Source organism: Salmo trutta, chromosome 24, assembly GCF_901001165.1.
Source record: "Salmo trutta chromosome 24, fSalTru1.1, whole genome shotgun sequence".
Taxonomy (NCBI): domain Eukaryota; kingdom Metazoa; phylum Chordata; class Actinopteri; order Salmoniformes; family Salmonidae; genus Salmo; species Salmo trutta.
Window position 1 is genome coordinate 45,879,382 of NC_042980.1, and position 24,183 is coordinate 45,903,564.

Sequence of the window (24,183 nt, forward strand, 5' to 3'; positions counted from 1 at the left end):
TCACGCCGGTAAGGAATGAGCTTGCTCTCAAACAAAAAGGGCAGGGTGGATTGATCCCTAAGGATCGATAAAGATGAATGAAAACAGGACGGAGGAATGGGAGAGATGGACTAGCTACCTAGCAGCGTAGCTAGCACTGCAGGGTGGGGCTACATTGAAACAGTGGCATTCTGTTGGTTATACACACCGTAGAAAGTCATAGTTTACCTCATTTAAGTTACAGTTTCTGTAGTCCGTTGTTTCTATGGCATTACCTATACACAGTAAGATGGTAAGTTTTTCTATTATATTTCAGCAGTGGTTCCATTCCAGTCCCAGTGTCTGCTTCACTAACCTTTGGCACTGACCATTGTTAACATGCCCACCAATATCCTGTTATTATTCAGCGTACCATTGTTTACATGCCCACCAATATCCTGTTATTATTCAGCGTACCATTGTTTACATGCCCACCAATAACCTGTTATTATTCAGCGTACCATTGTTTACATGCCCACCAATATCCTGTTATTTTTCAGCATACCATTGTTTACATGCCCACCAATAACCTGTTATTATTCAGCGTACCATTGTTTCCATGCCCACCAATATCCTGTTATTATTCAGCGTACCATTGTTTACATGCCCACCAATATCCTGTTATTATTCAGCGTACCATTGTTTACATGCCCACCAATATCCTGTTATTATTCAGCGTACCATTGTTTACATGCCCACCAATATCCTGTTATTATTCAGCGTACCATTGTTTACATGCCCACCAATAACCTGTTATTATTCAGCATACCATTGTTTACATGCCCACCAATATCCTGTTATTATTCAGCATACCATTGTTTACATGCCCACCAATAACCTGTTATTATTCAGCGTACCATTGTTTACATGCCCACCAATATCCTGTTATTATTCAGCGTACCATTGTTTACATGCCCACCAATATCCTGTTATTATTCAGCGTACCATTGTTTACATGCCCACCAATAACCTGTTATTTTTTTGGGGATACACAAGTATTCTGTTTCTGAGTTGACTCATATAAACATAATATCCCGTTTACAAAACACCCCAAAGAAGCTTATGATAAACCCGGATAAGATGCCTGGGATATGCTGATCTTAGATGGGATACTGTGGCATGTAAACACCTGTTCCCGTTTAGTGTTGTTTCTCGCAGTCTGCGCAGGCTCAGTTTCACATGTCATTGGTGTCGTGTGATGATGTTTTCATCTGATTGTAAAACAAATGACAAAAAGTAGGCTACCTGTGTATGTTCAATCCACCGTAACAATGAATTCTGTTTCTACTCCTTACTGGACAGTATAAACAACTGGCTACTTTCTCCCCTAATTTAGACAACTTTTTGCTGATAATTTCCCGACATTTGGTGGGCCATATTATAATTTCCAAAATGTTGTAAGCCATTTGTTTGTCAACTAAAGTTATGTACATGCAGCTTCTCTTCTGTCGTAACTTGTTACGCCAGAAAACAGTCAAGTCGTGCTCACCAGAATAATGTCTTACATCGATAGAATGAATGCATTAGTAATCTAGTGAACACAAGTAAATATGTCTGTTTCCTTTAGGGACCGGGGGGAAAAAGCTCAATAACTCCAAAACAACGGAGAAATTGTTAATGTGGAAATTGTCCAAATGTCATCAGTATGACCAGTTTTTAAGGAAATAAAAATCAGGGGGAAAACAAGGAAACACGTTCCTGATAAGACTTCGTCTAGGGTGCATATGTCATGTGGTTGAAATACTGTCCGCTTGCATAGCAGTGTCAAAGACCACACATTACACAAACACTCACATTTTCTCAAGAGATGCTGAAAGAAAGAAATCATATTTCTCCACTCCTGTTCCCGAGACAAAATGAACATTTGTTATATTATTTTACTGCAAGAAATGCATAATTCTGCAGGAGTTAATATGGTATTAAACTATATTATGTGAGAGGTTACAGGGATACAGTCCGTGTCTATATTTCAGTTACTGCTCCGTTTAAATGAGGAATATGATGTGTGGTCATGGACGGACACGGGGACAGTCATGAGTTGGACATCAACGGGGCATGTCAACAGCTTATCCCAATAAGACGGTAATAGTGGTCATTGATAAAACTGTCATTACACTAATAGAGGGCTGTAAAATCATGTCATTTAATAAGGCTGCTAATGGGTTGGTGGGCATGACCATGTACGTGTGTGTGTGTGTGTGTGTGTGTGTGTGTGTGTGTGTGTGTGTGTGTGTGTGTGTGTGTGTGTGTGTGTGTGTGTGCCCATTAGCGGTCCAATCATCAGACTGAATATGGACCAGCAGTTGTCCAATCATCAGACTGAATACAGCCAGCAGTGGTCCTATCATCAGACTGAATACAGCCAGCAGTGGTCCAATCATCAGACTGAATACAGCCAGCAGTGGTCCTATCATCAGACTGAATACAGCCAGCAGTGGTCCTATCATCAGACTGAAAACAGGCCAGCAGTGGTCCTATCATCACACTGAATACAGCCAGCAGTGGTCCTATCATCAGACTGAATACAGGCCAGCAGTGGTCCTATCATCACACTGAATACAGCCAGCAGTGGTCCTATCATCAGACTGAATACAGGCCAGCAGTGGTCCTATCATCAGACTGAATACAGACAGCAGTGGTCCTATCATCAGACTGAATACAGGCCAGCAGTGGTTCTATCATCAGACTGAATACAGGCCAGCAGTAGTCCTATCATCAGACTGAATACAACCAGCACTGGTCCTATCATCAGACTGAATACAGCCAGCAGTGGCCCTATCATCAGACTGAATACAGGCCAGCAGTGGTCCTATCAGCAGACTGAATACAGCCAGCAGTGGTCCTATCATCACACTGAATACAGCCAGCAGTGGTCCTATCATCAGACTGAATACAGCCAGCAGTGGTCCCATCATCAGGCTGAATACAGCCAGCAGTGATCCTATCATCAGACTGAATACAGCCAGCAGTGGACCTATCATCACACTGAATACAGCCAGCAGTAGTCCTATCATCAGACTGAATACAGCCAGCAGTGGTCCTATCATCAGACTGAATACAGCCAGCAGTGGTCCTATCATCAGACTGAATACAGGCCAGCAGTGGTCCTATCATCACACTGAATACAGCCAGCAGTGGTCCTATCATCAGACTGAATACAGGCCAGCAGTGGTCCTATCATCACACTGAATACAGCCAGCAGTGGTCCTATCATCAGACTGAATACAGGCCAGCAGTGGTCCTATCATCAGACTGAATACAGACAGCAGTGGTCCTATCATCAGACTGAATACAGGCCAGCAGTGGTTCTATCATCAGACTGAATACAGGCCAGCAGTAGTCCTATCATCAGACTGAATACAACCAGCACTGGTCCTATCATCAGACTGAATACAGCCAGCAGTGGCCCTATCATCAGACTGAATACAGGCCAGCAGTGGTCCTATCAGCAGACTGAATACAGCCAGCAGTGGTCCTATCATCACACTGAATACAGCCAGCAGTGGTCCTATCATCAGACTGAATACAGCCAGCAGTGGTCCCATCATCAGGCTGAATACAGCCAGCAGTGATCCTATCATCAGACTGAATACAGCCAGCAGTGGACCTATCATCACACTGAATACAGCCAGCAGTAGTCCTATCATCAGACTGAATACAGCCAGCAGTGGTCCTATCATCAGGCTGAATACAGCCAGCAGTGGTCCTATCATCAGACTGAATACAGCCAGCAGTGGTCCTATCATCAGACTGAATACAGACCAGCAGTGGTCGAATCATCAGACTGAATACAGCCAGCAGTGGTCCTATCATCAGACTGAATATAGCCAGCAGTGGTCCTATCATCAGACTGAATACAGCCAGCAGTGGTCCAATCATCAGACTGAATACAGCCAGCAGTGGTCCTATCATCAGACTGAATACAGCCAGCAGTGGTCCTATCATCAGACTGAATACAGGCCAGCAGTGGTCCTATCATCACACTGAATACAGCCAGCAGTGGTCCTATCATCAGACTGAATACAGGCCAGCAGTGGTCCTATCATCACACTGAATACAGCCAGCAGTGGTCCTATCATCAGACTGAATACAGGCCAGCAGTGGTCCTATCATCAGACTGAATACAGACAGCAGTGGTCCTATCATCAGACTGAATACAGGCCAGCAGTGGTTCTATCATCAGACTGAATACAGGCCAGCAGTAGTCCTATCATCAGACTGAATACAACCAGCACTGGTCCTATCATCAGACTGAATACAGCCAGCAGTGGCCCTATCATCAGACTGAATACAGCCAGCAGTGGTCCTATCAGCAGACTGAATACAGCCAGCAGTGGTCCCATCATCAGGCTGAATACAGCCAGCAGTGATCCTATCATCAGACTGAATACAGCCAGCAGTGGACCTATCATCACACTGAATACAGCCAGCAGTGGTCCTATCATCAGACTGAATACAGCCAGCAGTGGTCCTATCATCAGGCTGAATACAGCCAGCAGTGGTCCTATCATCAGACTGAATACAGCCAGCAGTGGTCCTATCATCAGACTGAATACAGACCAGCAGTGGTCCAATCATCAGACTGAATACAGCCAGCAGTGGTTCTATCATCAGACTGAATACAGCCAGCAGTGGTCCTATCATCAGACTGAATACAGACCAGCAGTGGTCCTATCATCAGACTGAATACAGGCCAGCAGTGGTCCAATGATCAGACAGAATACAACCAGCACTGGTCCTATCATCAGACTGAATACAGCCAGCAGTGGCCCTATCATCAGACTGAATACAGGCCAGCAGTGGTCCTATCAGCAGACTGAATACAGCCAGCAGTGGTCCTATCATCACACTGAATACAGCCAGCAGTGGTCCTATCATCAGACTGAATACAGCCAGCAGTGGTCCCATCATCAGGCTGAATACAGCCAGCAGTGATCCTATCATCAGACTGAATACAGCCAGCAGTGGACCTATCATCACACTGAATACAGCCAGCAGTGGTCCTATCATCAGACTGAATACAGCCAGCAGTGGTCCTATCATCAGGCTGAATACAGCCAGCAGTGGTCCTATCATCAGACTGAATACAGCCAGCAGTGGTCCTATCATCAGACTGAATACAGACCAGCAGTGGTCTAATCATCAGACTGAATACAGCCAGCAGTGGTCCTATCATCAGACTGAATACAGCCAGCAGTGGTCCTATCATCAGACTGAATACAGACCAGCAGTGGTCCTATCATCAGACTGAATACAGGCCAGCAGTGGTCCAATGATCAGACAGAATACAGACCAGCAGTGGTCCTATCATCAGACTGAATACAGACCAGCAGTGGTCCTATCATCAGACTGAATACAGCCAGCAGTGGTCCTATCATCAGACTGAATACAGACCAGCAGTGGTCCTATCATCAGACTGAATACAACCAGCAGTGGTCCTATCATCAGACTGAATACAGGCCAGCAGTGGTCCTATCATCAGACTGAATACAGCCAGCAGTGGTCCTATCATCAGACTGAATACAGCCAGCAGTGGTCCTATCATCAGACTGAATACAGACCAGCAGTGGTCCTATCATCAGACTGAATACAGCCAGCAGTGGTTCTATCATCAGACTGAATACAGCCAGCAGTGGTCCTATCATCAGACTGAATACAGCCAGCAGTGGTTCTATCATCAGACTGAATACAGCCAGCAGTGGTCCTATCATCAGACTGAATACAGCCAGCAGTGGTTCTATCACCAGACTGAATACAGCCAGCAGTGGTCCTATCACCAGACTGAATACAGCCGGCAGTGGTCCTATCATCAGACTGAATACAGACCAGCAGTGGTTCTATCATCAGACTGAATACAGACCAGCAGTGGTTCTATCACCAGACTAGACTCAAATTGCCTTTCGTTCTTCACCCCATAACATTATTTTCTTTCCTCCTCTTTCTCCTCCTATTCCCTCCATGTCAGCCACCCTCTCCTGTTGTCTTAAACCCTTACCTCCCTCGTCTCCCCGCTCCTCTTATCCTCTTTTTTCCCTGTCTCTCTCCTCCCTTTCATGTATCCTCCACTCTCTCCTTCCTCTACCCTCCTCTCCCTCCCTCCTCTCCTCATCTCCCTCTCTCTCTCTCTATCTTCCAGTAGGTTGTGTGAGAGCACACGGTCGTCGTGGGCAGGTTGGTGTGTTTTTTGATAGGCTTGGATGAGAAGGGACTGTCCTCCAGACAGAACAGGATTCTATTACCTGACCTTTATTGAAAAGCCATTCTGTTTCACATCCAGTACGGCATGGCAAGATAATAGCAATGTTAAACACAAACACGAACTGAGACGAACTGATACAAATGCACACACAAACACACAGACACAGAGAGAGACAGACTGATACAGAGAGAGAGAGAGAGAGAGAGAGAGAGAGAGAGAGAGAGAGAGAGAGAGAGAGAGAGAGAGAGAGAGAGAGAGAGAGAGAGGAAAGAGAGAGAGGGAAAGAGAGAGAGAGGGAGAGAGAGAGAGAGAGAGAGAGAGAGAGAGAGAGAAACAGACTGATACACACACACACACAGACAGAAACAGAGAGAGATTGTCAGTGTGCTGCTACAGTTAGCAGGCAGGGGAAAACACTGGGTCTTGAGAGATTAAGTAAATAGAGATATAAAATTGTTGATTGAAAGGTATGCACTGACCAGATACAATGCTATTTCACAGTAAACGAATCATCAACTGGCTTATAAGGAGGGGCACTCAACACGTACAGCACTTACACAAATGACTGATGATTTGCTGAATTAAACTGGTCAGAAGAATCTTGTGGCAGTTGTTTTGTTAGACTTCAGTGCAGCTTATGACATTATGGATCTTAGTCTGCTGCTGGAAAAACATATGTGGTTTAGGTTAACCTGTTAGGGTATAGGGGGCAGTATTAAGAATTTTTGAAAAAATATGTGCCCATTTTTAAATGCCTCCTACACCTACCCAGTAACTACAATATGCATATACTTATTATATATGGATAGAAAACACCCTAAAGTTTCAAAAACTGTTTGAATGGTGTCTGTGAGTATAACAGAACTCATTTGGCAGGCAAAACCCTGAGACAGATTCTGACAGGAAGTGGATACCTGATGTGTTGAATTGACTTTGAGCCTATGCCATTGAAATACAAAGGGGCTGAGGAATATTCTGGCACTTCCTATTGCTTCCACAAGATGTCCCCAGCCTTTACAAAGTGTTTTGAGTGTTCTACAGTGAGATCTGACCGAATAAGAGCCATGGAACGTGATGGTCCATCATTCACCCTGGCGCGCGATTTGATGGTGGGTACTCTCATTCCGAAACGTTTTAAAAGAAAACCCAATGGTCCGCCTTGAATTTTATTCATGTTCTGGTTAAAAAAGGCCCTAATGATTTATGCGATACAACGTTTGACATGTTTGAACGAACGGAAATATATTTTTTCCGTTCTTGAAGTGAAGTGAAGTCCGGCTGGCTTAGATCATGCGCTACAACACGGAGGTTTTTCGACATAAATGATGAGCTTTTTTGAACAAAACTACATTCGTTATGGACCTGGGACTCTTTGGAAGTGACATCTGATGAAGAGAATCAAAGGTAATGGATTATTTATATAGTATTTTCGATTTTAGATTCCTCCAACATGGCGGTTAGTCTGTATCGCGATGCGTATTTTTCTGGCGCAGTGCTCAGATTATTGCAAAGTGTGATTTCCCAGTAAGGTTAATTTAAAATCTGACAAGTCCATTGCGTTCAAGAGATGTAAATCTATAATTCTTTGAATGACAATATAATATTTTAGCAATGTTTTCTAATATTAATTAATTATTTTGTCGTCATGACTTGACTGCCGGTATTGGAGGGAAACGATTTCCTGAACATCAACGCCATAGTAAAACACTGTTTTTAGATATAAATATGAACTTGATAGAACTAAAAATGCATGCATTGTCTAACAAAATGTCCTAGGAGTGTCATCTGATGGAGATTGTAAAAGGTTAGTGCATAATTTTAGCTGATTGTATGGTTTTGGTGACGCATGTCTTTGAATCGACAATGCATTGCACACAGCTATTGTCAATGTACTCTCCTAACATAACCTAACTTTATGCTTTCCCCGTAAAACCTTTTTGAAATCGGTAAACGTGGTTAGATTAAGAAGATGTTTATCTTTCAAAGGCTGTAAGTTAGTTGTATGTTTGAGAAATTTGAATTTGTACATTTATTTGGTTTCAAATTTGCCGCTCTTGAAATGCACCTGCAGTTGATAGGGTGCGCCACGGGGGGAACGCTAACGTCCCAGGTAGCCTCAAGAAGTTAACATACCCTGCTATACTGTGGATCAAGAGTCTAACGGAACACAGAAGTTATTATTTAATGGAAGCTTCTCCAATATAATCCAGGTAGAGTCAGGCATTCCCCAGGGCAGCTGTCTAGGCCCCTTACCTTTTCAAATATGTACTAATGACCACTGTAACTGAGTAAAGCCTATCTATCTACAGTGACTTCGGAAAGTATTCAGACCCCTTGACTTTTCCACATTTTGTTGTGTTACAGCCCTGTTTTTTCATGGATGAAATAATTTTTTCCCCTCATCAATCTACACACAATACCCCATAATGACAAAGCAAAAACAGTTTAGAAATTTTTGCAAATGTATAAAAAAATAAATAATGAAATATCACATTTACATAAGTATTTCAACACTACTTTGTTGAAGCACCTTTGGTAGCTATTACAGCCTTGAGACCTCACAGGTATGACGCTACAAGTTTGGCAAACCTGTATTTGGGGAGTTTCTCCCATTCTTCTCTGCAGATCCTCTCAAGCTCTGTCAGATTGGATGGGGAGCGTCATTACACACCTATTTTCAGGTCTCTCGAGAGATGTTCGATTGGGTTCAAGTCCGGGCTCTGGCAAGGCCACTCAAGGACATTCAGAGCCACTCTTGTGTGGTTTTGGCTGCGTGCTTAGGGTCGTTGTTCTGTTCAAAGGTGAAACTTCATCCCAGTCTGAGGTCCTGAGCGCTCTGGAGCGCGAAAATATCAAGGATCTCTCTGTATTTTGCTCTGTTCATCTTTCCCTTGATTCTAACTAGTCTCCAAGTCTCTTCCGCTGAAAAACATCACCACAGCATGTTGCTGCCACCACCATGCTTCACCGTAGGGATGGTGACTGGTTTCCTCCCTCCAGATGTAACACTTGGCATTCATGCCAAAGAGTTCAATCTTGGTTTCATCAGACCAGAGAATCTTGTTAGTAATGCTCTGAGAGGCCTTTAGGTGCCTTTTGGCAGACTGTCATGTGCCTTTAACTGAGGAGTGGCTTCTGTCTGGCCACTCTATCATAAATGCCTGATTGGTGGAGTGCTGCATATATGGTTGTTCTTCTGGAAGGTTCTCTCATCTCCACAGAGGAACTATGGAGGTTCTTGGTCACTTCCCTGACCATGACCCTTCTTCCCCGATTGCGCAGTTTGGCCAGAAGCCAGCTCTAGGAAGAGTCTCGGTGGTTTCAAACTTCTTCCATTTAAGAATGATGGAAGCCACTGTGTTCTTGAGGAACTGCAGAAATGTTTGGTACCCTTCCCCAGATCTGTGCCTCGACACAATCCTGTCTCGGAGCTCTACGGACAATTTCTTCAACCTCATGGCTTGGTTTTTACTCTGACATGCACTGTAGGACCTTATATAGACAGGTTTGTCAAATCAAGTTGTAGAAACATCTCAAGGAGTATCAATGGAAACAGGATGCACCTGAACTCAATTTCGAATCTCATAGTAAAGGGTCTGAATACTTATGTAAATAAGGAATTTAATATTTTTTTATCTAAATTTGCAAACATTACTAAAAAAAACTATTTTCACTTTGTCATTATGGGGTATTGTGTGTAGATTGATTAGGAAAAATATAAATGTAATCCATTTTAGAACAAGGCTGTAACAAAACAAAATGTGGAAAAAAGGGAGAAGGAATCTGAATACTACGAACAAACTGTAACTATGACGATGACTCAACATTATACACGTCAGCTACCACAGCAAGTGAAATCACTGCAACACTTAACAAAGAGCTGCAATCAGTTTTAGAACTGTTGCCAAGTAATAAGCTGGTCCTACATATTTCAAAAACTAAAAGCATTGTACTGGAACAAATCATTCACTAAACCCTAATCCTCAACTAAATCCTGTAATGGATAATGTGGAAATTGAGCAAAGTGAGATGACTAAGCTGCTTGGTGGATTGTAAACTGTCATGGTCAAAACACAGTGATGCAATAGTAGGTAAGTATTAGGAGAGGTCTTTTCGAAATAAAACGCTGCCCTACGTCCTTTACAAGGTTATCAACAAATCAAGAACTACAGGCCCTAATTTGGACTTGGACTACTGCCCAGTCATATCTTCGAGTGCCTCAAACATTTGACCCAGAACAGAGCAACACGGCTGGCCCTTAAATGTACACAGAGAGCTAATCATCAACGACGTTCATGTCAATCTCTCCTGGCTCAAAGTAGAGGAGAGATCGACTGCATCACTACTTGTCTTTGTGAGAAGCATTGACATTTTGAAAAATACCAGGATGTTTATTCAAATGATTAGCACACAGCTCAGACACCCATACATACCCCACAAGACATACCACCAGGGGTCTCTTCACAGTCCCCAAGTTCAGAACAGACTTCGGGAAACACAGAGTACTACACAGAGCCATGACTACAAGGAAATCCATTCCATATCAGGTAACTGATGCAAGCAGTGAAACGAGGCCACTCAGGTGAGAAAAAAGCCTCACCCAAATGTATAGTATTTTATTTTATTAAAGAAAAATGTGAATCGCATTTTTATTTGGCGTACCCCGATGGCATTGCGCGTACCCCAGTTTGGGAATACATGCCCTAGTCTATACCTGGACACTTTCAAATGACAAGTAGAGAAAGAAGGGAGAGGGAGAAGGAGAGACAGAGGGGTAGAGGGAAAAAAAGTAAAATGGAAGAAAGAGAAGATAGAAAACAAGATAGGGAGGGAGAGAGACATAAAGAGAGAGAAAAAAGAAAGATGGAAAAAATAATGGAATAGAGAGATGGACTGAATGACGGGCCACATGAGAGCTATGATATTTGTGTTTAGCCTATCAATGCTAATGATCATTCATTCATGGGTCTCCTCTCCATCAAACAGAAATCTGAGCTCTCCCTCCAGTCAGCATTTCATCAAAGCATCTGCTGAAGGTCCAGAGAGAAAGAGGGAGACAGAGGAAGAGACCGACAGATAGGGACAGGGTGAGGGAAAATAAAGAGAGAGGAAGAGAGGTATTCTCAGTACCAACACAGACACATACTCTCTCTCTCTCGCTCTCTCTCTCTCTCTCTCTCTCTCTCTCTCTCTCTCTCTCTCTCTCTCTCTCTCTCTCTCTCTCTCTCTCTCTCTCTCTCTCTCTCTCTCTCTCCAGGATGAGGCTGGATATATGAAAGTATAAACTCCTACCTGGGGGCGCGAGAAGGCTCAGGTGCCTCCTGGGAGCACGAGCTGGAAAACAGACAGGTTTGACTCCGCGATATGACAGCCATGACAACAGCGGAGGAGAGGAGGGATGAAGAGAGGGATAAAAAGAGTAGAGTGGGGGGCGAAGTAAAGGATACATCCGTATGCCTCCTGTTCTGGAGCCAATGGCCAGGATCTTCTGGACTGGGTCGAATGCCAGGCAGGTGGGCTTGTAGGGGAAGCCATGGCGTACCGTCTGGAAGAGAAAACAAACAATAACATTACATTTTTACATTTACATTTACATTCACATTCAATAGACAATTTCAAAGTATATAAAGGTGTTATTGAGTAGGAATCTGTATGCAGGAAACCTTTCTTTTCAAGTCAAATTACTTAACTATAGTAGACTATTCATCAGAGACAAAAATGCACAGGCACACACACAGACAAATAGACACAGGCACACACACACAGACAAATAGACACCTAAACATAGTCTGAAATAGGAGCGATGATTCAGGAGCACGAGGTCCGCATCATTGTAAATTTGTAAGTCGCTCTGGATAAGTGCGTCTGCTAAATGACTTAAATGTAAATGTAAATGTAAATGATAATTTGTTCATTATTGACACACCTGGTCAAATAAAGGTCAAATAAAATATGAAGACCCATGACTTGATCAGAAAACGGAGAAAAAAAAGAAGGGGCTTCTGGAATGGATTAACAGCAAGAGAATCCACACTAAGGTTCTCTCCATGGTGCTGAAATATTCAGTGGTTCTTTCCACAGGAAACTTAGACAAACATTCAATTCTGCATGGGTGCTGTCCACTAGCAGTGGTGCTGAAATCCACACTAGCACTGCCCAGGGTTTACAGTCGCTGCACAGAATCTATACTGATAATCATACCGGCGCTGAACAGACAGGGTGGTGCTGAAAAATGCATCAACGGCTTGGCTCTGTCCGCTGTCTGTTTGCTGGTGAATTAAATACAGGCGACAACAACTGGGAATGGACAATAAAGCTGTGTTATCCACTGATCACCAAGGAGACCCAGACAGCTACATGTTACTTACTGACCATCCAGGAGACCCAGACAGCTACATGTTACTTACTGACCATCCAGGAGACCCAGACAGCTACATGTTACTTACTGACCACCCAGGAGACCCAGGCAGCTACATGTTACTTACTGACCACCCAGGAGACCCAGACAGCTACATGTTACTTACTGACCACCCAGGAGACCCAGACAGCTATATGTTACTTACTGACCACCCAGGAGACCCAGACAGCTACATGTTACTTACTGACCACCCAGGAGACCCAGACAGCTACATGTTACTTACTGACCACCCAGGAGACCCAGAGAGCTATATGTTACTTACTGACCACCCAGGAGACCCAGAGAGCTATATGTTACTTACTGACCACCCAGGAGACCCAGACAGCTACATGTTACTTACTGACCTCCCAGGAGACCCAGAGAGCTATATGTTACTTACTGACCACCCAGGAGACCCAGACAGCTACATGTTACTTACTGACCACCAAGGAGACCCAGACAGCTACATGTTACTTACTGACCACCAAGGAGACCCAGACAGCTACATGTCACTTACTGACCACCAAGGAGACCCAGACAGCTACATGTTACTTACTGACCTTCATACGAGACCCAGAGAGCTATATGTTACTTACTGACCACCCAGGAGACCCAGGCAGCTACATGTTACTTACTGACCACCCAGGAGACCCAGACAGCTACATGTTACTTACTGACCACCCAGGAGACCCAGACAGCTATATGTTACTTACTGACCACCCAGGAGACCCAGACAGCTACATGTTACTTACTGACCACCCAGGAGACCCAGACAGCTACATGTTACTTACTGACCACCCAGGAGACCCAGAGAGCTATATGTTACTTACTGACCACCCAGGAGACCCAGAGAGCTATATGTTACTTACTGACCACCCAGGAGACCCAGACAGCTACATGTTACTTACTGACCTCCCAGGAGACCCAGAGAGCTATATGTTACTTACTGACCACCCAGGAGACCCAGACAGCTACATGTTACTTACTGACCACCAAGGAGACCCAGACAGCTACATGTTACTTACTGACCACCAAGGAGACCCAGACAGCTACATGTCACTTACTGACCACCAAGGAGACCCAGACAGCTACATGTTACTTACTGACCTTCATACGAGACCCAGAGAGCTATATGTTACTTACTGACCACCCAGGAGACCCAGACAGCTATATGTTACTTACTGACCACCCAGGAGACCCAGACAGCTATATGTTACTTACTGACCACCCAGGAGACCCAGACAGCTACATGTTACTTACTGACCTCCTACGAGACCCAGAGAGCTATATGTTACTTACTGACCACCCAGGAGATGTTATTATAGCTATTTTAAATGTCTTAATAGTTTTGTAACTTTTGTGAGTGTAATGTTTACTGTAAAAACATGTATTGTTTATTTCACTTTTGTGTATTATCTATTTCACTTGCTTTGGCAATGTAAACATATGTTTCCCATGCCAATAAAGCTTTTACCTTGAATTGAGAGATACAGAGACAGAAACACAGAGAGAGAGAGAGAGGTGGGGGGGGGGCTTAGACAGATGAGAGAATTTTGGAACTTGTGTGAGTGTAATTTTTTTACTGTTCACTTTGTGTATTTCACTTTTGTTTATCCACTTCACTTGCTTTGGCAATGTAAACATGTTTTCCATGACAATAAAGCCCCTTGAATTGAATTGAGGAGATCCTGCTCTGCCACACACACACACAGAGAGAGAGAGAGAGAGAGAGAGAGAGAGAGAGAGAGAGAGAGAGAGAGAGAGAGAGAGAATGGGCTGCTGAGTTATAATTAGAGTTGGATAAATGTAGATAAACTTGAATTGTTATACAATATACTAGCCTCAACTTCAATCCAAGTAAAAATTCCATACCTAAAACCTTGATTTTGGGGAAAATGACCTGAATGGACTATTACTACCAAGGACTATCAAGAAAAAACGTCTAACAAACCAAAACCTGCAGAAGGAACACAGCGGAACCTGAAAATACCATCCAACAGAAAACTGAGTGAATTATGTTCAGTCTGAAACTACTTCTGAAGTCAAAAGGTTAAAAGATAATAATCTCTAGGTCATTTTGTTATATAAAGCTTAATAAAAAAAGGCTACTAAGCTACCAAGCTGCTAGGACAGAACTGACCTGGCTGGAACTTCAAATAGCACTGTAGTGTGAAGAGAGAGGTGTTAAAATTTGGCTGTGAAACTCAAGAATTTTAACACCTCTGTTGGCCTTTGAAGCCCCCATGGCTTATCACTGTAGAGAGGTCATTACAATTTATTTAACCAGGTAGGCTAGTTGAGAACAAGTTCTCATTTGCAATTGCGACCTGGCCAAGATAAAGCATAGCAATTCAACACATACAACAACACAGATGTCATGTCTGTCGTAGGAAGAAGAGGACCAAGGTGCAGCATGTGTGTCGTTCAACATTTTTATTTACACTGTGAAACTATGCAATACATAAATAAATTGAAAGACAAAAAACAAACCGTGACACAGAGGTGAAAACACACACACACACACACACACACACACACACACACACACACACACACACACACACACACACACACACACACACACACACACACACACACACACACACACACACACACACACCTCAAAATTAATCTCCCACAAAACCCAGGTGGAAAAAACCTTACTTAAGTATGATCTCCAATTAGAGACAACGAGGACCAGCTGCCTCCAATTGGAGATCATCCCAAACAAAACAAACATTGAAATACAAAACTAGAACATGAACATAGAAATACAAAACATAGAAAAAACACCCCCTGACCTACTCTACCATAGAAAATAACATCTTACTATGGTCAGGACGTGACAACAGAGTTACACATGGAAAAAACAAAACATACAGTCAATAATACAGTAGAACAAAAGAAAACAAAAAGTCTATATACAGTGAGTGCAAATGAGGTAAGTTAAGGCAATAAATAGGCCATGGTGGCGAAGTAATTACAATATAGCAATTAAACACTGGAATGGCAGATGTGCAGAAGATGAATGTGCAAGTAGAGATACTGGGGTGCAAAGGAGCAAGATAAATAAATAAATACAGTATGGGGATGAGGTAGTTGGATGGGCTATTTACAGATGGGCTATGTACAGGTGCAGTGATCTGTGAGCTGCTCTGACAGCTGGTGCTTAAAGCTAGTGAGGGAGATATGAGTCTCCAGCTTCAGAGATTTTTGCAGTTCGTTCCAGTCATTGGCAGCAGAGAACTGGGAGGAAAGATGACCAAATGGAGGAATTGGCTTTGGGGGTGACCAGTGAGATATACCTGCTGGAGCGCGTGCTACGGGTGGGTGCTGCTATGGTGACCAGTGAGCTGAGATAAGGCGGGGGTTCTCCTAGCAGAGACTTGTAGATGACCTGGAGCCAGTGGGTTTGGCGACGAGTATGAAGCGAGGGCCAACCAACGAGAGCGTACAGGTCGCAGTGGTGGGTAGTGTATGGGACTTTGGTGACAAAACGGATGGCACTGTGATAGACAATACAGTACCGCATTGATATTAAAAATAGCACGGCATGGAATAAGTACAACAAAAAAACTTGTCAAGGACAATCTAGAGACACTATTTTCTGACTGCCACAAAGAGGAGAATGTTAGCAACTTAATTTTCCAAAAAGACAATCACCTGGCATGACACAGTGCTATATTGACCAGACCATCCCCTGGCATGGCACAGTGCTATATTAACCAGACCATCCCCTGGCATGACACAGTGCTATATTAACCAGACCATCCCCTGGCATGACACAGTGCTATATTAACCAGACCATCCCCTGGCATGACACAGTGCTATATTAACCAGACCATCCCCTGGCACAGTGCTATATTGACCAGACCATCCCCTGGCATGACACAGTGCTATATTGACCAGACCATCCCCTGGCATGACACAGTGCTATATTAACCAGACCATCCCCTGGCATGACACAGTGCTATATTAACCAGACCATCCACTGGCATGACACAGTGCTATATTAACCAGACCATCCCCTGGCATGACACAGTGCTATATTAACCAGACCATCCCCTGGCATGACACAGTGCTATATTAACCAGACCATCCCCTGGCACAGTGTTATATTGACCAGACCATCCCTTGGCATGACACAGTGCTATATTGACCAGACCATCCCCTGGCACAGTGCTATATTAACACAGACCATCCCCTGGCATGACACAGTGCTATATTAACCAGACCATCCCCTGGCACAGTGCTATATTAACCAGACCATCCCCTGGCATGGCACAGTGCTATATTAACCAGACCATCCCCTGGCATGACACAGTGCTATATTAACACAGACCATCCCCTGGCATGACACAGTGCTATATTAACCAGACCATCCCCTGACATGACACAGTGCTATATTAACCAGACCATCCCCTGGCATGACACAGTGCTATATTAACCAGACCATCCCCTGGCACAGTGCTATATTAACACAGACCATCCCCTGGCATGACACAGTGCTATATTAACCAGACCATCCCCTGGCACAGTGCTATATTAACCAGACCATCCCCTGGCACAGTGCTATATTAACCAGACCATCCCCTGGCATGACACAGTGCTATATTAACCAGACCATCCCCTGGCATGACACAGTGCTATATTAACACAGACCATCCCCTGGCATGACACAGTGCTATATTAACCAGACCATCCCCTGGCATGACACAGTGCTATATTAACCACACCATCCCCTGGCATGACACAGTGCTATATTAACCAGACCATCCCCTGGCATGACACAGTGCTATATTAACCAGACCATCCCCTGGCATGACACAGTGCTATATTAACCACACCATCCCCTGGCATGACACAGTGCTATATTAACCAGACCATCCCCTGGCATGGCACAGTGCTATATTAACCAGACCATCCCCTGGCACAGTGCTATATTAACCAGACCATCCCCTGGTATGACACAGTGCTATATTAACCAGACCATCCCCTGGCACAGTGCTATATTAACCAGACCATCCCCTGGCATGACACAGTGCTATATTAACCAGACCATCCCCTGGCATGACACAGTGCTATATTAACCAGACCATCCCCTGGCACAGTGCTATATTGACCAGACCATCCCCTGGCATGACACAGTGCTATATTGACCAGACCATCCCCTGGCATGACACAGTGCTATATTAACCAGACCATCCCCTGGCATGACACAGTGCTATATTAACCAGACCATCCCCTGGCATGACACAGTGCTATATTAACCAGACCATCCCCTGGCATGACACAGTGCTATATTAACCAGACCATCCCCTGACATGACACAGTGCTATATTAACCAGACCATCCCCTGGCATGACACAGTGCTATATTGACCAGACCATCCCCTGGCATGACACAGTGCTATATTAACCAGACCATCCCCTGGCATGACACAGTGCTATATTAACCAGACCATCCCCTGGCACAGTGCTATATTAACCAGACCATCCCCTGGCATGACACAGTGCTATATTAACCAGACCATCCCCTGGCACAGTGCTATATTAACCAGACCATCCCCTGGCATGACACAGTGCTATATTAACCAGACCATCCCCTGGCACATTGCTATATTAACACAGACCATCCCCTGGCATGACACAGTGCTATATTAACCAGACCATCCCCTGGCACAGTGCTATATTAACCAGACCATCCCCTGGCACAGTGCTATATTGACCAGACCATCCCCTGGCATGACACAGTGCTATATTAACCAGACCATCCCCTGGCACAGTGCTATATTAACCAGACCATCCCCTGGCATGACACAGTGCTATATTAACCAGACCATCCCCTGGCATGACACAGTGCTATATTAACACAGACCATCCCCTGGCATGACACAGTGCTATATTAACCACACCATCCCCTGGCATGACACAGTGCTATATTAACCAGACCATCCCCTGGCATGGCACAGTGCTATATTAACCAGACCATCCTCTGGCACAGTGCTATATTAACACAGACCATCCCCTGGCATGACACAGTGCTATATTAACCAGACCATCCCCTGGCACAGTGCTATATTAACCAGACCATCCCCTGGCACAGTGCTATATTGACCAGACCATCCCCTGGCATGACACAGTGCTATATTAACTAGACCATCCCCTGGCACAGTGCTATATTAACCAGACCATCCCCTGGCATGACACAGTGCTATATTAACCAGACCATCCCCTGGCATGACACAGTGCTATATTAACACAGACCATCCCCTGGCATGACACAGTGCTATATTAACCACACCATCCCCTGGCATGACACAGTGCTATATTAACACAGACCATCCCCTGGCATAACAAAGTGCTATATTGACCAGACCATGCCCTGGCATGACACAGTGCTATATTAACACAGACCATCCCCTGGCATAACAAAGTGCTATATTAACCAGACCATGCCCTGGCATGACACAGTGCTATATTAACACAGACCATCCCCTGGCATGACACAGTGCTATATTAACCAGACCATCCCCTGGCATGACACAGTGCTATTCTAACACAGACCATCCCCTGGCATGACACAGTGCTATATTAACCAGACCATCCCCTGGCATGACACAGTGCTATATTAACACAGACCATCCCCTGGCATGACACAGTGCTATATTAACCAGACCACCCCCTGGCATGACACAGTGCTATTAGAGTACACTACCCCTATGTCAAGAGAGAGGGTTTTGGCCCAGGCTGGAAACTCAGCAATGGTGCAGGGCATCCTCATGCAGATCCAGCAGGACTTTTACGGTATCAAAGAGAGAGCACAGCAGGTAAAAGCTCTCTTTCTGTGATGACTCCCCCATCCTGAGTCTGAGTCTGATCATACCTCTTCAAACTGTCCTGCAGACGAGGATAGTCACCCCCACCAGCACTGAACACATCCAGGTCCCACAACTGCACTGCTCCTCCATCATTGAGTGGGATAAATTCACAAAGCTGGAGAGAGACATGGTGGAGCTCAGAGAGCTGGTCCACACAGACTAGGGTCCATCAGCCACATCATAATTCACACGGGCACAAATGACCTGAGGGCCCAGCAGGAAAGGGTGGCCACAGCACTCAAGGGATTATTGAAAATTCTTCTTCCACTTTCCCCAACTAAAGTGCTTATCTCCACTCTGCTACCACAAAAATATTTTCACCCTGCCACCACACCACGGGTGAATGCAAGCATTTTGGGAGATTGTGCCTCAAAACCTAATGTCTACCTGGTCTACCACTCCACCCTGGACTTGACCAGCCTTTACGACCAGCTCCACCGCTACAAGGCAGCAATCCCAACTTTTGCCAGGACTCTGAAGGACGTCACTCTCAACCGTAGCCCCAGCACCTCACACAGGAGCAACAGAGCAATGGACACCCTGCCCAGACCAGCGAGACACCCTCCCAGACTTTCAAGATTCCCAAAACGTCCATTGCAAATCCATCACCTACAGCGAAATGAACCTGGAGATGAGTCCCCTAAGCAAGCTGGTCCTGGGGCTCTGTTCACAAACACAAGGAAAAGGAAAGGGAAAGGGGATTACCTAGTCAGTTGCACAACTGAATGCATTCAACCAAAACATGTCTTCCACATTTAACCCCTCTGAATCATGCTGCCTTAATTACTATTCACGTCTTCTACACTCGTAGAACAGTTGGTTAACTGCCAGGCAGAAGGTAGCCTAGTGGTTAGAGCATCGGGCCAGTAACCAAAAGGTTGCTGGATCAAATCCCTGAGCTGACAATATAAAGCCAAGGCCCAGGACAGCAACACAGTTAGATGTAACCAACCAAATCATGAAGAAACCAAAATAAAACATTTACAAAAAACAAACTAGAATGCTATTTTGCCCTAAACAGAGAGTACACAGTGGCAGAATACCTGACCACTGTGACAGATGCTAAATTAAGGAAATCTTTGACTATGTACAGACTCAGTGAGCGTAGCCTTGCTATTGAGAGAGGCCGCCAAAAGCAAACCTGGCTCTCAAAAGACAGGCTATGTGCACACTGCTTACAAAATGAGGTGGAAACTGAGCAACACTTCCTAACCTCTTGACAAATGTATGACCATATTAGAGACACATTTTTCCCTTAGATTTCACAGACCCACAAAGAATTCAAAAAATAAATCCAATTTTGATAAACTCCCATATCTACTGGGTGAAATACCACAATGTGCCATCACAGCAGCAAGATTTGTAACCTGTTGCCACAAGAAAAGGTCAACCAGTGAAGAACAAACACCATTGTAAATACAACCCATATTTATGTTTATTTATTTTCCCTTTTGTACTTTAACTATTTGCACATCATTACAACACTGTATATAGACATAATATGACATTTGTAATGTCTTTATTCTTTTTGAACTTTTGTGAGTGTAATGTTTACTGTTCATTTTTTATTGTTTATTTCACTTTTGTTTATCTACTTCACTTTCTTTGGCAATGTTAACATATATTTCCCATTGCCAATAAAGTCCCTTCTATAGAAATTGAAATGAAATTCGGAGAGAGAGATCATTCATCAGTGATAACTTTGACCTGAGGAATACATAAACACTAGCAGCAGCAAAGAAATACACGGTGAGTGTTAAATCAAATCAAATCAAATGTTTATTTGTCACATGTGTCGAATTCAACAGGTGTAGATCTTTACAGTGAAATGTTTACTTACAAGCCCCTTAACCAACAATGCAGTTTTAAGAAAAATAAGTGTTAAGTAAAATATAAATAAGTTTAAAAAAGTAAAAAATTAAAAATAGTTAAAGAGCAGCAGTAAACTGTAGTGAGGCTATATACAGGGTGTTACGGTACAGAGTTAATGTGGAGGTTATATACAGGGTGTTACGGTACAGAGTTAATGTGGAGGTTATATACAGGGTGTTACGGTACAGAGTTAATGTGGAGGTTATATACAGGGTGTTACGGTACAGAGTCAATGTGCGGGGGGCACCGGTTAGTCGAGGTAATTGAGGTAATATGTACATGTAGGTAGAGTTAAAGTGACCATGCATAGATAATAACTAGAGAGTACGTGTGTGTGTGTGTGTGTGTGTGTGTGTGTGTGTGTGTGTGTGTGTGTGTGTGTGTGTGTGGTGTGTGTGGTGTGTGTGGTGTGTGCGTGTGTGTGTGTGTGTGCACGTGTGTGTGTGTGTGTGTGTGTGTGTGTGTGTGTGTGTGTGTACGTGTGTGTGTGTGTGTGTGTGTGTGTGTGTGTGTGTGTGTGTGTGTGTGCGTGTGTGTGTGTGTGTGGTATGTTTATGTGCGGCCCATGCTCCATTAATCACATACGTCCTAATGAATGACTCAGCCAATAGACTTTCATTTAGCGCTTGGTTTTATTGCCCACAGTTAAAACCCATCCAGATTATCCAGCCCAAACCAAGTCGACTCGCCCTCTCAATTTACTTATCAACCACATCTCAATTCTGTTACAGTCAGTTTTCTGAAGGGAGGCAGCACTACGTGGATACACTGTAGAGTATCAAACAATAGGTTCAGGAGTTCACTAATGATAGAAAAACTACAACAGCCAAGGCTGTCTATTGCTTGGCTTTCATTCAGTGAAACAGCTGAAAACATCTAACAAAAACGAGCATAAACGTGTCCTGAGTCTCCGTTCTGAATGTGTGTGTCCCTGATACCACAGTCTAAAAGGAAAGATGAAAACCTTTTTTCAAGGATTTGATCGCACAGATAATTCACAGCACGTAGCTATCAAAAGAAGAGCAACATCACACGTTGAAGTGTTGGAGGAAGCAGCAGAGGTGATATTGCATTTGTTGAGATGAGCACATACACAATATATACAGCAGACACCCCTTCAAATTAGTGAATTCAGCTATTTCAGTCACACCCTTTGCTGACAGAGGTATAAAATCGAGCACACAGCCATGCAATCTCCAAAGACAAACATTGACAGTAGAATGGCCTTAATGAAGAGCTCAGTGAATTTCAACGTGGCATCGTCATAAGATGCCACCTTTCCAGTGTCAGTTTGTCTAATTTCTGCCCTGCTAGAGTTGCCCCGGTCAACTGTAAGTGCTGTCATTGTGAAGTGGAAACGTCTAGGAGCAACAAAGGCTCAGCCGCGAAATGATAGGCTACACAAGCTCACAGAACGGGACCGACGAGTACTGAAGCGCGTAGCATATAAATGTACTTGGTTACAACACTCAATACCGAGTTCCAAACTGCCTCTGAAAGCAACGTCAGCACAAGAACTGTTTGTCGGGAGCTTCATTAAATGTGTTTCCATGGCCAAGCAGCCGCACAAAATCCTAAAATCACCATGCGCAAGATCAAAAGTCAACTGGAGTGGTGTAAAGCTGGCCGCCATTCAACCCTGGAGCAGTGAAAACACATTCTCTGGAGTGATTAATCACGCTTCACCATCTGGCAGTCCGATGGACGAATCTGAGTTTGGCTTCCTGCCCGAATGCATAGTGCCAACTGTAAAGTTTTAGTTGAGGAGGAATAATGGTCTGGGGCTGTCGTCATCCTGTTAATACATCTACTCTCTCTTATAACTTTATTCTCCTCAGAGGGATCTTCAGGTGTCAAGTATCAAGCTACACCCATGTCTCTCTCGCCCCTCGTTTTCTATACCAGGCAGTGTCAGACCAAGGTCTGTAACTTCCCAATAATTCCCAAGCCATTCTCTGCTACTGTCCGTCAAGTAGTAACGAAGCATCGGGTCTTGGACTAACAGGCTCCCAGACAGCTTCTATCCCCATGCCATAAGACCGCTGAACAGCTGGCTACCCAGACTACTTACACTGCTTCTATTTTGCAATGACTCTATCCACACACTGACAGAATTATATCCACACACTGACAGAATTATATCCACACACTGACAGAATTATATCCACACACTGACAGAATTATATCCAGACACTGACAGAATTATATCCACACACTGACAGAATTATATCCACACACTGACAGAACTCTATCCACACACTGACAGAATTATATCCACACACTGACAGAATTATATCCACACACTGACAGAATGATATCCACACACTGACAGAATTATATCCACACACTGACAGAATTATATCCACACACTGACAGAATTATATCCACACACTGACAGAATTATATCCACACACACTGACAGAATTATATCCACACACTGACAGAATTATATCCACACACTGACATAATTATATCCACACACTGACAGAATTATATCCACACACACTGACAGAATTATATCCACACACTGACAGAATTATATCCACACACTGACAGAATTATATCCACACACTGACAGAATTATATCCACACACTGACAGAATTATATCCACACACACTGACAGAATTATATCCACACACTGACAGAATTATATCCACACACACTGACAGAATTATATCCACACACTGACAGAATTAAATCCACACACTGACAGAATTATATCCACACACTGACAGAATTATATCCACACACACTGACAGAATTATATCCACACACTGACAGAATTATATCCACACACACTGACAGAATTATATCCA

The 24,183-nt window shown here is 43.9% G+C and overlaps 1 protein-coding gene across 2 annotated transcripts in view; it reads right to left on the bottom strand.

Annotated features, from left to right (window-relative positions):
• LOC115161390 (syntaxin-binding protein 5-like) overlaps positions 1–24,183 on the bottom strand; it is a 236,131-nt gene that overhangs the window by 192,684 nt on the left and 19,264 nt on the right. For both annotated transcript variants that reach the window (XM_029712341.1, XM_029712339.1), the window contains exon 2: positions 11,665–11,762. In XM_029712341.1, coding sequence (XP_029568201.1) covers positions 11,665–11,762 — 98 coding nt within the window. The remainder of the gene's footprint in view (positions 1–11,664; positions 11,763–24,183) is intronic.